Source organism: Oncorhynchus clarkii, chromosome 24, assembly GCF_045791955.1.
Source record: "Oncorhynchus clarkii lewisi isolate Uvic-CL-2024 chromosome 24, UVic_Ocla_1.0, whole genome shotgun sequence".
In the NCBI taxonomy this organism is placed as follows: domain Eukaryota; kingdom Metazoa; phylum Chordata; class Actinopteri; order Salmoniformes; family Salmonidae; genus Oncorhynchus; species Oncorhynchus clarkii.
The window spans coordinates 19,762,076-19,779,186 of NC_092170.1; the positions used below are offsets into that span (position 1 = coordinate 19,762,076).

The 17,111-nt window shown below is 34.3% G+C and overlaps 1 protein-coding gene across 1 annotated transcript in view; it reads left to right on the top strand.

The window, feature by feature from the left end:
- The window catches only part of LOC139382822 (membrane-associated phosphatidylinositol transfer protein 3-like), a 174,236-nt gene that overhangs the window by 146,816 nt on the left and 10,309 nt on the right, over nt 1-17,111 (top strand). Inside the window, exons 14-16 of the mRNA XM_071127052.1 lie at nt 15,695-15,811; nt 16,249-16,397; nt 16,681-16,830. Of these exons, the coding sequence (XP_070983153.1) occupies nt 15,695-15,811; nt 16,249-16,397; nt 16,681-16,830 (416 nt within the window). The remainder of the gene's footprint in view (nt 1-15,694; nt 15,812-16,248; nt 16,398-16,680; nt 16,831-17,111) is intronic.

Genomic DNA, 17,111 nt, shown 5'->3' on the forward strand with positions numbered 1-17,111 from the left:
AGGGTTACTGTATGTTATAACTAGGTTTATTGTAGGGTTACTGTATGTTATAACTAGGTTTATTGTAGGGTTACTGTATGTTATAACTAGGTCTATTGTAGGGTTACTGTATGTTATAACTAGGTCTATTGTAGGGTTACTGTATGTTATAACTAGGTCTATTGTAGGGTTACTGTATGTTATAACTAGGTCTATTGTAGGGTTACTGTATGTTATAACTAGATCTATTGTAGGGTTACTGTATGTTATAACTAGGTCTATTGTAGGGTTACTGTATGTTTGTTATAACTATGTCTATTGTAGGGTTACTGTATGTTATAACTGGGTTTATTGTAGGGTTACTGTATGTTATAACTAGGTCTATTGTAGGGTTACTGTATGTTATAACTAGGTTTATTGTAGGGTTACTGTATGTTTGTTATTACTAGGTCTATTGTAGGGTTACTGTATGTTATAACTAGATCTATTGTAGGGTTACTGTATGTTATAACTAGGTCTATTGTAGGGTTACTGTATGTTATAACTAGGTCTATTATAGGGTTACTGTATGTTTTAACTAGGTCTATTATAGGGTTACTGTATGTTATAACTAGGTCTATTGTAGGGTTACTGTATGTTTGTTATAACTAGGTCTATTGTAGGGTTACTGTATGTTATAACTAGGTCTATTATAGGGTTACTGTATGTTATAACTAGGTCTATTGTAGGGTTACTGTATGTTATAACTAGGTCTATTGTAGGGTTACTGTATGTTTGTTATAACTAGGTTTATTGTAGGGTTACTGCATGTTATAACTAGGTTTATTGTAGGGTTACTGTATGTTATAACTAGGTCTATTGTAGGGTTACTGTATGTTATAACTAGGTCTATTGTAGGGTTACTGTATGTTTGTTATAACTAGGTCTATTGTAGGGTTACTGTATGTTATAACTAGGTTTATTGTAGGGTTACTGTATGTTATAACTAGGTCTATTGTAGGGTTACTGTATGTTATAACTAGGTCTATTGTAGGGTTACTGTATGTTATAACTAGGTTTATTGTAGGGTTACTGTATGTTTGTTATAACTAGGTCTATTGTAGGGTTACTGTATGTTATAACTAGGTCTATTGTAGGGTTACTGTATGTTATAACTAGATATATTGTAGGGTTACTGTATGTTATAACTAGGTCTATTGTAGGGTTACTGTATGTTTGTTATAACTAGGTCTATTGTAGGGTTACTGTATGTTATAACTAGGTCTATTGTAGGGTTACTGTATGTTTGTTATAACTAGGTCTATTGTAGGGTTACTGTATGTTATAACTAGGTTTATTGTAGGGTTACTGTATGTTATAACTAGGTCTATTGTAGGGTTACTGTATGTTATAACTAGGTCTATTGTAGGGTTACTGTATGTTTGTTATAACTAGGTCTATTGTAGGGTTACTGTATGTTATAACTAGGTCTATTGTAGCGTTACTGTATGTTATAACTAGGTCTATTGTAGGGTTACTGTATGTTATAACTAGGTTTATTGTAGGGTTACTGTATGTTATAACTAGGTATATTGTAGGGTTACTGTATGTTATAACTAGGTTTATTGTAGGGTTACTGTATGTTATAACTAGGTCTATTGTAGGGTTACTGTATGTTATAACTAGGTCTATTATAGGTTTACTGTATGTTTGTTATAACTAGGTCTATTGTAGGGTTACTGTATGTTTGTTATAACTAGGTCTATTGTAGGGTTACTGTATGTTTGTTATAACTAGGTTTATTGTAGGGTTACTGTATGTTATAACTAGGTCTATTGTAGGGTTACTGTATGTTATAACTAGGTCTATTGTAGGGTTACTGTATGTTTGTTATAACTAGGTCTATTGTAGGGTTACTGTATGTTATAACTAGGTCTATTGTATGGTTACTGTATGTTATAACTAGGTTTATTGTAGGGTTACTGTATGTTATAACTAGGTCTATTGTAGGGTTACTGTATGTTATAACTAGGTCTATTGTAGGGTTACTGTATGTTATAACTAGGTTTATTGTAGGGTTACTGTATGTTTGTTATAACTAGATCTATTGTAGGGTTACTGTATGTTATAACTAGGTCTATTGTAGGGTTACTGTATGTTTGTTATAACTAGATCTATTGTAGGGTTACTGTATGTTATAACTAGATCTATTGTAGGGTTACTGTATGTTATAACTAGATCTATTGTAGGGTTACTGTATGTTTGTTATAACTAGATCTATTGTAGGGTTACTGTATGTTATAACTAGGTCTATTGTAGGGTTACTGTATGTTTGTTATAACTAGGTCTATTGTAGGGTTACTGTATGTTTGTTATAACTAGGTCTATTGTAGGGTTACTGTATGTTATAACTAGGTCTATTATAGGGTTACTGTATGTTATAACTAGGTCTATTGTAGGGTTACTGTATGTTTGTTATAACTAGGTCTATTGTAGGGTTACTGTATGTTATAACTAAGTATATTGTAGGGTTACTGTATGTTATAACTAGGTCTATTGTAGGGTTACTGTATGTTATAACTAGGTTTATTGTAGGGTTACTGTATGTTTGTTATAACTAGGTTTATTGTAGGGTTACTGTATGTTATAACTAGGTCTATTGTAGGGTTACTGTATGTTATAACTAGGTCTATTGTAGGGTCACTGTATGTTTGTTATAACTAGGTCTATTGTAGGGTTACTGTATGTTTGTTATAACTAGGTCTATTATAGGGTTACTGTATGTTATAACTAGATCTATTGTAGGGTTACTGTATGTTATAACTAGGTCTATTATAGGGTTACTGTATGTTTGTTATAACTAGGTCTATTGTAGGGTTACTGTATGTTTGTTATAACTAGGTCTATTGTAGGGTTACTGTATGTTATAACTAGGTCTATTGTAGGGTTACTGTTTGTTATAACTAGGTTTATTGTAGGGTTACTGTATGTTATAACTAGGTCTATTATAGGGTTACTGTATGTTATAACTAGGTCTATTGTAGGGTTACTGTATGTTATAACTAGGTCTATTATAGGGTTACTGTTTGTTATAACTAGGTCTATTATAGGGTTACTGTATATTATAACTAGGTTTATTGTAGGGTTACTGTATGTTATAACTAGGTCTATTGTAGGGTTACTGTATGTTATAACTAGGTTTATTGTAGGGTTACTGTATGTTATAACTAGGTCTATTGTAGGGTTACTGTATGTTATAACTAGGTTTATTGTAGGGTTACTGTATGTTTGTTATAACTAGGTCTATTGTAGGGTTACTGTTTGTTATAACTAGGTCTATTGTAGGGTTACTGTATGTTATAACTAGATCTATTGTAGGGTTACTGTATGTTATAACTAGGTCTATTGTAGGGTTACTGTATGTTTGTTATAACTAGGTCCATTGTAGGGTTACTGTATGTTTGTTATAACTAGGTTTATTGTAGGGTTACTGTATGTTATAACTAGGTCTATTGTAGGGTTACTGTATGTTATAACTAGGTCTATTGTAGGGTTACTGTATGTTTGTTATAACTAGGTCTATTGTAGGGTTACTGTATGTTATAACTAGGTCTATTGTAGGGTTACTGTATGTTATAACTAGGTTTATTGTAGGGTTACTGTATGTTATAACTAGGTCTATTGTAGGGTTACTGTATGTTATAACTAGGTCTATTGTAGGGTTACTGTATGTTATAACTAGGTCTATTGTAGGGTTACTGTATGTTATAACTAGGTCTATTGTAGGGTTACTGTATGTTTGTTATAACTAGGTCTATTGTAGGGTTACTGTATGTTTGTTATAACTAGGTATATTGTAGGGTTACTGTATGTTTGTTATAACTAGGTATATTGTAGGGTTACTGTATGTTATAACTAGGTCTATTGTAGGGTCACTGTATGTTTGTTATAACTAGGTCTATTGTAGGGTTACTTTATGTTAAAACTAGGTCTATTGTAGGGTTACTGTATGTTTGTTATAACTAGGTATATTGTAGGGTTACTGTATGTTATAACTAGGTCTATTGTAGGGTTACTGTATGTTATAACTAGGTCTATTGTAGGGTTACTGTATGTTATAACTAGGTTTATTGTAGGGTTACTGTATGTTATAACTAGGTCTATTGTAGGGTTACTGTATGTTATAACTAGGTCTATTGTAGGGTTACTGTATGTTATAACTAGGTCTATTGTAGGGTTACTGTATGTTATAACTAGGTCTATTGTAGGGTTACTGTATGTTATAACTAGATCTATTGTAGGGTTACTGTATGTTATAACTAGGTCTATTGTAGGGTTACTGTATGTTTGTTATAACTATGTCTATTGTAGGGTTACTGTATGTTATAACTAGGTTTATTGTAGGGTTACTGTATGTTATAACTAGGTCTATTGTAGGGTTACTGTATGTTATAACTAGGTTTATTGTAGGGTTACTGTATGTTTGTTATAACTAGGTCTATTGTAGGGTTACTGTATGTTATAACTAGATCTATTGTAGGGTTACTGTATGTTATAACTAGGTCTATTGTAGGGTTACTGTATGTTATAACTAGGTCTATTATAGGGTTACTGTATGTTTTAACTAGGTCTATTATAGGGTTACTGTATGTTATAACTAGGTCTATTGTAGGGTTACTGTATGTTTGTTATAACTAGGTCTATTGTAGGGTTACTGTATGTTATAACTAGGTCTATTATAGGGTTACTGTATGTTATAACTAGGTCTATTGTAGGGTTACTGTATGTTATAACTAGGTCTATTGTAGGGTTACTGTATGTTTGTTATAACTAGGTTTATTGTAGGGTTACTGCATGTTATAACTAGGTTTATTGTAGGGTTACTGTATGTTATAACTAGGTCTATTGTAGGGTTACTGTATGTTATAACTAGGTCTATTGTAGGGTTACTGTATGTTTGTTATAACTAGGTCTATTGTAGGGTTACTGTATGTTATAACTAGGTTTATTGTAGGGTTACTGTATGTTATAACTAGGTCTATTGTAGGGTTACTGTATGTTATAACTAGGTCTATTGTAGGGTTACTGTATGTTATAACTAGGTTTATTGTAGGGTTACTGTATGTTTGTTATAACTAGGTCTATTGTAGGGTTACTGTATGTTATAACTAGGTCTATTGTAGGGTTACTGTATGTTATAACTAGATATATTGTAGGGTTACTGTATGTTATAACTAGGTCTATTGTAGGGTTACTGTATGTTTGTTATAACTAGGTCTATTGTAGGGTTACTGTATGTTATAACTAGGTCTATTGTAGGGTTACTGTATGTTTGTTATAACTAGGTCTATTGTAGGGTTACTGTATGTTATAACTAGGTTTATTGTAGGGTTACTGTATGTTATAACTAGGTCTATTGTAGGGTTACTGTATGTTATAACTAGGTCTATTGTAGGGTTACTGTATGTTTGTTATAACTAGGTCTATTGTAGGGTTACTGTATGTTATAACTAGGTCTATTGTAGCGTTACTGTATGTTATAACTAGGTCTATTGTAGGGTTACTGTATGTTATAACTAGGTTTATTGTAGGGTTACTGTATGTTATAACTAGGTATATTGTAGGGTTACTGTATGTTATAACTAGGTTTATTGTAGGGTTACTGTATGTTATAACTAGGTCTATTGTAGGGTTACTGTATGTTATAACTAGGTCTATTATAGGTTTACTGTATGTTTGTTATAACTAGGTCTATTGTAGGGTTACTGTATGTTTGTTATAACTAGGTCTATTGTAGGGTTACTGTATGTTTGTTATAACTAGGTTTATTGTAGGGTTACTGTATGTTATAACTAGGTCTATTGTAGGGTTACTGTATGTTATAACTAGGTCTATTGTAGGGTTACTGTATGTTTGTTATAACTAGGTCTATTGTAGGGTTACTGTATGTTATAACTAGGTCTATTGTATGGTTACTGTATGTTATAACTAGGTTTATTGTAGGGTTACTGTATGTTATAACTAGGTCTATTGTAGGGTTACTGTATGTTATAACTAGGTCTATTGTAGGGTTACTGTATGTTATAACTAGGTTTATTGTAGGGTTACTGTATGTTTGTTATAACTAGATCTATTGTAGGGTTACTGTATGTTATAACTAGGTCTATTGTAGGGTTACTGTATGTTTGTTATAACTAGATCTATTGTAGGGTTACTGTATGTTATAACTAGATCTATTGTAGGGTTACTGTATGTTATAACTAGATCTATTGTAGGGTTACTGTATGTTTGTTATAACTAGATCTATTGTAGGGTTACTGTATGTTATAACTAGGTCTATTGTAGGGTTACTGTATGTTTGTTATAACTAGGTCTATTGTAGGGTTACTGTATGTTTGTTATAACTAGGTCTATTGTAGGGTTACTGTATGTTATAACTAGGTCTATTATAGGGTTACTGTATGTTATAACTAGGTCTATTGTAGGGTTACTGTATGTTTGTTATAACTAGGTCTATTGTAGGGTTACTGTATGTTATAACTAAGTATATTGTAGGGTTACTGTATGTTATAACTAGGTCTATTGTAGGGTTACTGTATGTTATAACTAGGTTTATTGTAGGGTTACTGTATGTTTGTTATAACTAGGTTTATTGTAGGGTTACTGTATGTTATAACTAGGTCTATTGTAGGGTTACTGTATGTTATAACTAGGTCTATTGTAGGGTCACTGTATGTTTGTTATAACTAGGTCTATTGTAGGGTTACTGTATGTTTGTTATAACTAGGTCTATTATAGGGTTACTGTATGTTATAACTAGATCTATTGTAGGGTTACTGTATGTTATAACTAGGTCTATTATAGGGTTACTGTATGTTTGTTATAACTAGGTCTATTGTAGGGTTACTGTATGTTTGTTATAACTAGGTCTATTGTAGGGTTACTGTATGTTATAACTAGGTCTATTGTAGGGTTACTGTTTGTTATAACTAGGTTTATTGTAGGGTTACTGTATGTTATAACTAGGTCTATTATAGGGTTACTGTATGTTATAACTAGGTCTATTGTAGGGTTACTGTATGTTATAACTAGGTCTATTATAGGGTTACTGTTTGTTATAACTAGGTCTATTATAGGGTTACTGTATATTATAACTAGGTTTATTGTAGGGTTACTGTATGTTATAACTAGGTCTATTGTAGGGTTACTGTATGTTATAACTAGGTTTATTGTAGGGTTACTGTATGTTATAACTAGGTCTATTGTAGGGTTACTGTATGTTATAACTAGGTTTATTGTAGGGTTACTGTATGTTTGTTATAACTAGGTCTATTGTAGGGTTACTGTTTGTTATAACTAGGTCTATTGTAGGGTTACTGTATGTTATAACTAGATCTATTGTAGGGTTACTGTATGTTATAACTAGGTCTATTGTAGGGTTACTGTATGTTTGTTATAACTAGGTCCATTGTAGGGTTACTGTATGTTTGTTATAACTAGGTTTATTGTAGGGTTACTGTATGTTATAACTAGGTCTATTGTAGGGTTACTGTATGTTATAACTAGGTCTATTGTAGGGTTACTGTATGTTTGTTATAACTAGGTCTATTGTAGGGTTACTGTATGTTATAACTAGGTCTATTGTAGGGTTACTGTATGTTATAACTAGGTTTATTGTAGGGTTACTGTATGTTATAACTAGGTCTATTGTAGGGTTACTGTATGTTATAACTAGGTCTATTGTAGGGTTACTGTATGTTATAACTAGGTCTATTGTAGGGTTACTGTATGTTATAACTAGGTCTATTGTAGGGTTACTGTATGTTTGTTATAACTAGGTCTATTGTAGGGTTACTGTATGTTTGTTATAACTAGGTATATTGTAGGGTTACTGTATGTTTGTTATAACTAGGTATATTGTAGGGTTACTGTATGTTATAACTAGGTCTATTGTAGGGTCACTGTATGTTTGTTATAACTAGGTCTATTGTAGGGTTACTTTATGTTAAAACTAGGTCTATTGTAGGGTTACTGTATGTTTGTTATAACTAGGTATATTGTAGGGTTACTGTATGTTATAACTAGGTCTATTGTAGGGTTACTGTATGTTATAACTAGGTCTATTGTAGGGTTACTGTATGTTATAACTAGGTTTATTGTAGGGTTACTGTATGTTATAACTAGGTCTATTGTAGGGTTACTGTATGTTATAACTAGGTTTATTGTAGGGTTACTGTATGTTATAACTAGGTTTATTGTAGGGTTACTGTATGTTATAACTAGGTCTATTGTAGGGTTACTGTATGTTATAACTAGGTCTATTGTAGGGTTACTGTATGTTATAACTAGGTCTATTGTAGGGTTACTGTATGTTATAACTAGGTCTATTGTAGCGTTACTGTATGTTATAACTAGATCTATTGTAGGGTTACTGTATGTTATAACTAGGTCTATTGTAGGGTTACTGTATGTTTGTTATAACTATGTCTATTGTAGGGTTACTGTATGTTATAACTAGGTTTATTGTAGGGTTACTGTATGTTATAACTAGGTCTATTGTAGGGTTACTGTATGTTATAACTAGGTTTATTGTAGGGTTACTGTATGTTTGTTATAACTAGGTCTATTGTAGGGTTACTGTATGTTATAACTAGATCTATTGTAGGGTTACTGTATGTTATAACTAGGTCTATTGTAGGGTTACTGTATGTTATAACTAGGTCTATTATAGGGTTACTGTATGTTTTAACTAGGTCTATTATAGGGTTACTGTATGTTATAACTAGGTCTATTGTAGGGTTACTGTATGTTTGTTATAACTAGGTCTATTGTAGGGTTACTGTATGTTATAATTAGGTCTATTATAGGGTTACTGTATGTTATAACTAGGTCTATTGTAGGGTTACTGTATGTTATAACTAGGTCTATTGTAGGGTTACTGTATGTTTGTTATAACTAGGTTTATTGTAGGGTTACTGTATGTTATAACTAGGTTTATTGTAGGGTTACTGTATGTTATAACTAGGTCTATTGTAGGGTTACTGTATGTTATAACTAGGTCTATTGTAGGGTTACTGTATGTTTGTTATAACTAGGTCTATTGTAGGGTTACTGTATGTTATAACTAGGTTTATTGTAGGGTTACTGTATGTTATAACTAGGTCTATTGTAGGGTTACTGTATGTTATAACTAGGTCTATTGTAGGGTTACTGTATGTTATAACTAGGTTTATTGTAGGGTTACTGTATGTTTGTTATAACTAGGTCTATTGTAGGGTTACTGTATGTTATAACTAGGTCTATTGTAGGGTTACTGTATGTTATAACTAGATATATTGTAGGGTTACTGTATGTTATAACTAGGTCTATTGTAGGGTTACTGTATGTTTGTTATAACTAGGTCTATTGTAGGGTTACTGTATGTTATAACTAGGTCTATTGTAGGGTTACTGTATGTTTGTTATAACTAGGTCTATTGTAGGGTTACTGTATGTTATAACTAGGTTTATTGTAGGGTTACTGTATGTTATAACTAGGTCTATTGTAGGGTTACTGTATGTTATAACTAGGTCTATTGTAGGGTTACTGTATGTTTGTTATAACTAGGTCTATTGTAGGGTTACTGTATGTTATAACTAGGTCTATTGTAGCGTTACTGTATGTTATAACTAGGTCTATTGTAGGGTTACTGTATGTTATAACTAGGTTTATTGTAGGGTTACTGTATGTTATAACTAGGTCTATTGTAGGGTTACTGTATGTTATAACTAGGTTTATTGTAGGGTTACTGTATGTTATAACTAGGTCTATTGTAGGGTTACTGTATGTTATAACTAGGTCTATTATAGGTTTACTGTATGTTTGTTATAACTAGGTCTATTGTAGGGTTACTGTATGTTATAACTAGGTTTATTGTAGGGTTACTGTATGTTTGTTATAACTAGGTATATTGTAGGGTTACTGTATGTTATAACTAGGTCTATTGTAGGGTTACTGTATGTTATAACTAGGTCTATTGTAGGGTTACTGTATGTTATAACTAGGTCTATTGTAGGGTTACTGTATGTTATAACTAGGTTTATTGTAGGGTTACTGTATGTTATAACTAGGTATATTGTAGGGTTACTGTATGTTTGTTATTACTAGGTCTATTGTAGGGTTACTGTATGTTTGTTATAACTAGGTTTATTGTAGGGTTACTGTATGTTATAACTAGGTTTATTGTAGGGTTACTGTATGTTATAACTAGGTCTATTTTAGGGTTACTGTATGTTTGTTATAACTAGGTTTATTGTAGGGTTACTGTATGTTTGTTATAACTAGGTATATTGTAGGGTTACTGTATGTTATAACTAGGTCTATTGTAGGGTTAATGGAAGTTATAACTAGGTCTATTGTAGGGTTACTGTATGTTATAACTAGATCTATTGTAGGGTTACTGTATGTTTGTTATAACTAGGTTTATTGTAGGGTTACTGTATGTTATAACTAGGTCTATTGTAGGGTTACTGTATGTTATAACTAGGTATATTGTAGGGTTACTGTATGTTATAACTATATCTATTGTAGGGTTACTGTATGTTTGTTATAACTAGGTCTATTGTAGGGTTACTGTATGTTATAACTAGGTCTATTGTAGGGTTACTGTATGTTATAACTAGGTCTATTGTAGGGTTACTGTATGTTATAACTAGGTCTATTGTAGGGTTACTGTATGTTTGTTATAACTAGGTTTATTGTAGGGTTACTGTATGTTATAACTAGGTCTATTGTAGGGTTACTGTATGTTTGTTATAACTAGGTCTATTGTAGGGTTACTGTATGGTATAACTAGGTTTATTGTAGGGTTACTGTATGTTATAACTAGGTCTATTGTAGGGTTACTGTATGTTATAACTAGGTCTATTGTAGGGTTATTGTATGTTATAACTAGGTCTATTGTAGGGTTACTGTATGTTATAACTAGGTCTATTGTAGGGTTACTGTATGTTATAACTAGGTCTATTGTAGGGTTACTGTATGTTATAACTAGGTTTATTGTAGGGTTACTGTATGTTATAACTAGGTCTATTGTAGGGTTACTGTATGTTATAACTAGGTCTATTGTAGGGTTACTGTATGTTATAACTAGGTCTATTGTAGGGTTACTGTATGTTATAACTAGGTCTATTGTAGGGTTACTGTATGTTATAACTAGGTCTATTGTAGGGTTACTGTATGTTTGTTATAACTAGGTCTATTGTAGGGTTACTGTATGTTATAACTAGGTTTATTGTAGGGTTACTGTATGTTATAACTAGGTTTATTGTTGGGTTACTGTATGTTATAACTAGGTCTATTGTAGAGTTACTGTATGTTATAACTAGGTCTATTGTAGGGTTACTGTATGTTATAACTAGGTCTATTGTAGGGTTACTGTATGTTATAACTAGATCTATTGTAGGGTTACTGTATGTTATAACTAGGTCTATTGTAGGGTTACTGTATGTTTGTTATAACTAGGTCTATTGTAGGGTTGCTGTATGTTTGTTATAACTAGGTCTATTGTAGGGGAACTGTATGTTATAACTAGGTCTATTGTAGGGTTACTGTATGTTTGTTATAACTAGGTCTATTGTAGGGTTACTGTATGTTATAACTAGGTCTATTGTAGGGTTACTGTATGTTATAAATAGGTCTATTGTAGGGTTACTGTATGTTATAACTAGGTCTATTGTAGGGTTACTGTATGTTATAACTAGGTCTATTATAGGGTTAATGTATGTTATAACTAGATCTATTGTAGGGTTACTGTATGTTATAACTAGGTTTATTGTAGGGTTACTGTATGTTATAACTAGGTTTATTGTAGGGTTGCTGTATGTTTGTTATAACTAGGTCTATTGTAGGGGAACTGTATGTTATAACTAGGTCTATTGTAGGGTTACTGTATGTTTGTTATAACTAGGTCTATTGTAGGGTTACTGTATGTTATAACTAGGTCTATTGTAGGGTTACTGTATGTTATAACTAGGTCTATTGTAGGGTTACTGTATGTTATAACTAGGTCTATTGTAGGGTTACTGTATGTATGTTATAACTAGGTCTATTGTAGGGTTACTGTATGTTTGTTATAACTAGGTCTATTGTAGGGTTACTGTATGTTATAACTAGGTCTATTGTAGGGTTACTGTATGTATGTTATAACTAGGTTTATTGTAGGGTTACTGTATGTTATAACTAGGTCTATTGTAGGGTTACTGTATGTTATAACTAGGTCTATTGTAGGGTTACTGTATGTTTGTTATAACTAGGTCTATTGTAGGGTTACTGTATGTTATAACTAGGTTTATTGTAGGGTTACTGTATGTTTGTTATAACTAGGTCTATTGTAGGGTTACTGTATGTTATAACTAGGTCTATTGTAGGGTTACTGTATGTTATAACTAGGTCTATTGTAGGGTTACTGTATGTTATAACTAGGTCTATTATAGGGTTACTGTATGTTATAACTAGATCTATTGTAGGGTTACTGTATGTTATAACTAGGTCTATTGTAGGGTTACTGTATGTTATAACTAGGTTTATTGTAGGGTTACTGTATGTTATAACTAGGTCTATTGTAGGGTTACTGTATGTTATAACTAGGTCTATTGTAGGGTTACTGTATGTTTGTTATAACTAGGTTTATTGTAGGGTTACCTAATGTTATAACTAGGTCTATTATAGGGTTACTGTATGTTATAACTAGGTCTATTATAGGGTTACTGTATGTTATAACTAGGTATATTATAGGGTTACTGTATGTTATAACTAGGTATATTATAGGGTTACTGTATGTTATAACTAGGTCTATTATAGGGTTACTGTATGTTATAACTAGGTCTATTATAGGGTTACTGTATGTTATAACTAGGTATATTATAGGGTTACTGTATGTTATAACTAGGTCTATTATAGGGTTACTGTATGTTATAACTAGGTCTATTATAGGGTTACTGTATGTTATAACTAGGTATATTATAGGGTTACTGTATGTTATAACTAGGTATATTATAGGGTTACTGTGTAGTGTTTAATAAACCATCTTCAATGGATAAGACAAACATCCACGCCTCCTGCCTGAAGAGCCCTTAGGCCCATGTGTGCACACATTGCCTTTTATGCCCATAATACGAGAGATGCGATTTATGATTTCAGGCTTATGAGCCAATCCTACACTGAACAAAAATAGAAACACAACATGTAACGTGTTGGTCCCATGTTTCATATCCACAAATATTCCATATCCACAAAAAGCATATTTTGCTCAAATGTTATGCACAAATGTCTTTACATCCCTGTTAGTGAACTATTCTCTTTGCCAAGATAATCCATCCACCTGACAGGTGTGGAATATAAAGAAGCTGATTCTACAGCATGGTCATTACACAGGTGCACCAACACAACACAATGGCACAGATGTCTCACATTTTGAGGGAGCATGCAATTCGCATGCTGACTGCGGGAATGTTCACCAGAGCTGTTCCCAGATAATGAAATATTAATTTCTCTGCCATAAATTGCCTCCAACGTCATTTTAGAGAATTTGGCATTATGTCCAACCGGCCTCACAATGGGTTTTGGCAATTTGAATGCACAGAGATAACGTCACGAGATCAGGAAAGACCATTTTTTTTTAGGTATTTGGCCCTAATTTATTTATTTAATTTGACTGATTTCCTGATATGAACTGTAACTCAATAAAACCTTTGGAATTGTTGCATGTTGCGTTTATATTTTTGTTTAGCATATTTAGAAATGTTGTGTTTGTTTTAAAATACAGATTGATTGTTTTCCATTTAATTAGATAAGAAACCAAACTTACTAGAAAGATTCACCATCCATGGATTTAGGTTGAGAAAACCTACGTGCTTCGAATGCAATTCAATTTTGTCTGCTATTTCTGAAGCAGATGGTTTCGTGATGTTTATAAAACATTACATTTGGGAGCAGTATAAGAGCATTCTCTTTATATTGGATCTTTATCCAGCTCCTGTGAAAAGTTTGGATGTGTGTCAAACCCTCCATGGTCTAAGTTGCTTTCACTGTATAATATGCCCACGGGGAGGAATCATGGTCCCTGTAACTGTATTTAGACAGCCTATTTTAAACAACTTGTTGTTTCATTTATTAGAATGATATATGATATACTTTTTAGGCCTTATCAATAGCCTAGTGAATGTAATCTTGCTTATTGACTATGTTTGACATGTCCATGTCCAGACTGTATTTGACCTGTATTAGTGTGAATGCTATAACCGATGTTTAACAATGTAGTTCCATTTGAAAGAAATGCAATGAGAACATTGTGGACTGCAAACATTTCAATATATGTAACGAATATGGGGCTGGCTATTTAACCCACTAGGCTATAGGGGGCTTGCTATTTAACCCACTAGGCTATAGGGGGCTGGCTATTTAACCCACTAGGCTATAGGGGGCTGGCTATTTAACCCACTAGGCTATAGGGGGCTGGCTATTTATTTAACCACATATTTAGCCATTGAGCATGTTCTGATTAGTCAGTGAGGCGTCAACCCTCGACACACACACACACACACCTTGTTTATTCATCAAAACCCAGCCCTTTCGCCCCACCGCCAGCTACTGCTCCCATAATTCCAGTTGTGAAAATAGCAAAAATATTTCTGACACACTCCCGCACCTATAGCGCTACAACCCTTTGAAATTACCCTCTAAGTGTTCCTGAAAGTTTCCTTCAGTCAAACCTGTCCCCAATTATTCTATCTCCAACCACCTGTGGTTGTTAGGACTGAGGTAACGCAGCATGGCGTTACTGTAACAGAGCCAGGGAACTACATCTGTAAACTCCTCTGCTTTAATTTGTCATTAATATCCCACCAGCTCAGCATTGAAGTTGGTTTGTGTCCCAAATGGAACGCTATTCCCTATGTAGTGCACTACTTTTGACTAGAGCCATATGGGCCCTTGTCAAAAGTAGTGTGCACTACATATTGAATAGGGTGCCGTGTGGAGTTAGAGGACTTCTCCTTAGCTCAGCTCATTTAGGGTTATTCACCCTGCTCTTTGAAATTAGATGTTGTGAAGGGGAACCAGAACCACACTGCTACTGTAGCCAGGCTTCATGGAGATTTGACACCCTCTTTTGGTAAGGTCCTGTAGTGCACACTTCTGAGACTCCTCCACCACACGATTCAAATGTGATGCATCAAAACAGGGATAAATTGAAAAATAGGGCTATTTTTCATCCTTCTTTTGACATCCCATTTCCTCCTGCCGATGTAAACACTACGTCTGAGGAGGAGTGATGCAGAAAATAATGGAAGACAAATACGAAGTCCCAAATGGCACTTTATTCCCTTTATAGTGCACTACATATGACCAGGGATCATAGGTCTCTGGTCAAAAGTAGTGCACTATATACGTAATACACTCTTAGAAAAGAGCGTTCCAAAAGGGTTCTTCGGCTGTCCCCATAGGGTAAACCTTTTTGCTTCCAGGTACGACCCTTTTTGGTTCCAGGTAGAAACCTTTTCGGTTCAATGTAGACAACCGTCTGTGGAAAAGGTTCTACATGGAACCCAAAAGGGTTCTATCTGGAACCAAAAATTATTCTTCAAAGGGTTCTACTTGTAGGTTCTAGATAGCACCTTTTTTTCTAAGAGTGTAGGGTGCCATTTGGGATGCACAAAAACTAAAGAGAAGTGACAGTAAATCTCTTCTCCTCATGCAGAATGTGACTGGCAACCACAGGGTGAATGATATCATCGCCACAGAGGAGGGACCACAGACGCTGGTTGGTCGGTTCATGTACGGCCCACTGGACATGGTGACTCTGACTGGAGAGAAGGTGACGACAACACAAGACACTGCATCTCAGTGCAAGAGGCCTCACTGCAGTACCTGGTTCAAATCTAGGCTGCATCACATCCGGCCGTGATTGGGAGTCCCATAGGGCGGCGCACAATTGGCCCAGCGTCGCCTGGGTTTGGCCGTCATTGTAAATAAGAATTTGTTCTTAACTGACTTGCCTAGTTAAATAAAGGTTAAATAAAATTTTAAGAAATTTGCAAACACTATTTGCCCTATTTACAACACTAGAGTTGCAACACTTTTAAAAGTGTCTGCATTTCAATAAAGTGAAATTTATACTTCTCTTATGGTGGTCTGACAAAGGAATTTGCTTTGACAGACATCAACACTAAAGTTTATTGAAGGGAATTAAATTGCGGCCCTGAACCGTATCATCATATCATCTTATCATGAATCGATCTTGTCCTCTCCCAGGTGGACATTCTCCTAATGACCCAGCCCCAGTCCGGCCGCTGGGTCCACTTTGACACAGAGGTGACCACCAGTAGTGGCAGAGTGGTCTACACCATCCCCAAGAGCAAGAAGCTGGCCACCGGGGTCTATCCTATCAAAATGATGGTCAAGTAAGCAAACAACTCCTTTTTATTTCTTATTGATATGCAACCACAGCATGTTTGTTATAGTATGTTAGAGGTTGTATCAGTAATGAATTGGATGCGGGTTGGGACGAGTTCCCATGAAAGTGGAGGAATACTGAATTGAATTACGGCCCATATCAGTGATGGAGGTAAAGTACTGTGAAGCTCTAACAGTGTACTCACAGGTTGTTGAATAACAAGGAGCCCCAGAGGTGCCTACAGTAGCAATCATCCTCCCCATCTCCCCCTCTCTTTACCTCCTACCCAGGGGAGATCAGACGAGTGCAGAGGCCTACCTGACGGTGTTGCCCAGGGGGATGGAGTGTGTGGTGTTCAGCATCGATGGCTCCTTCGCTGCTAGCGTCTCCATCATGGGCAGCGACCCTAAAGTCCGCCCCGGAGCAGTGGACGTCGTCAGGTAACTCATGCGTGCGAGTGTTTGTGTGTTTGTGTGTTTGTGTGTGTGAATGTGCCTTCCAGCTTTTGTTTGATTAAGGAGCAGTTCAAGCAGAGAGAAATTATTAATGGAATGTAAATGATAACTCAATTTCAACGCCTACAAGTCATCTGTTCAGCTCAGAATATGATCCTTGTATTTTGTCACATTAAAGGGAGTTTGAAGGAAGTTGCTAACCAGTGTTAGCGCAAATGCTAACTAGAATTTTGTTACTTGAGAGCTTTATTCTAAAATGGATGAAA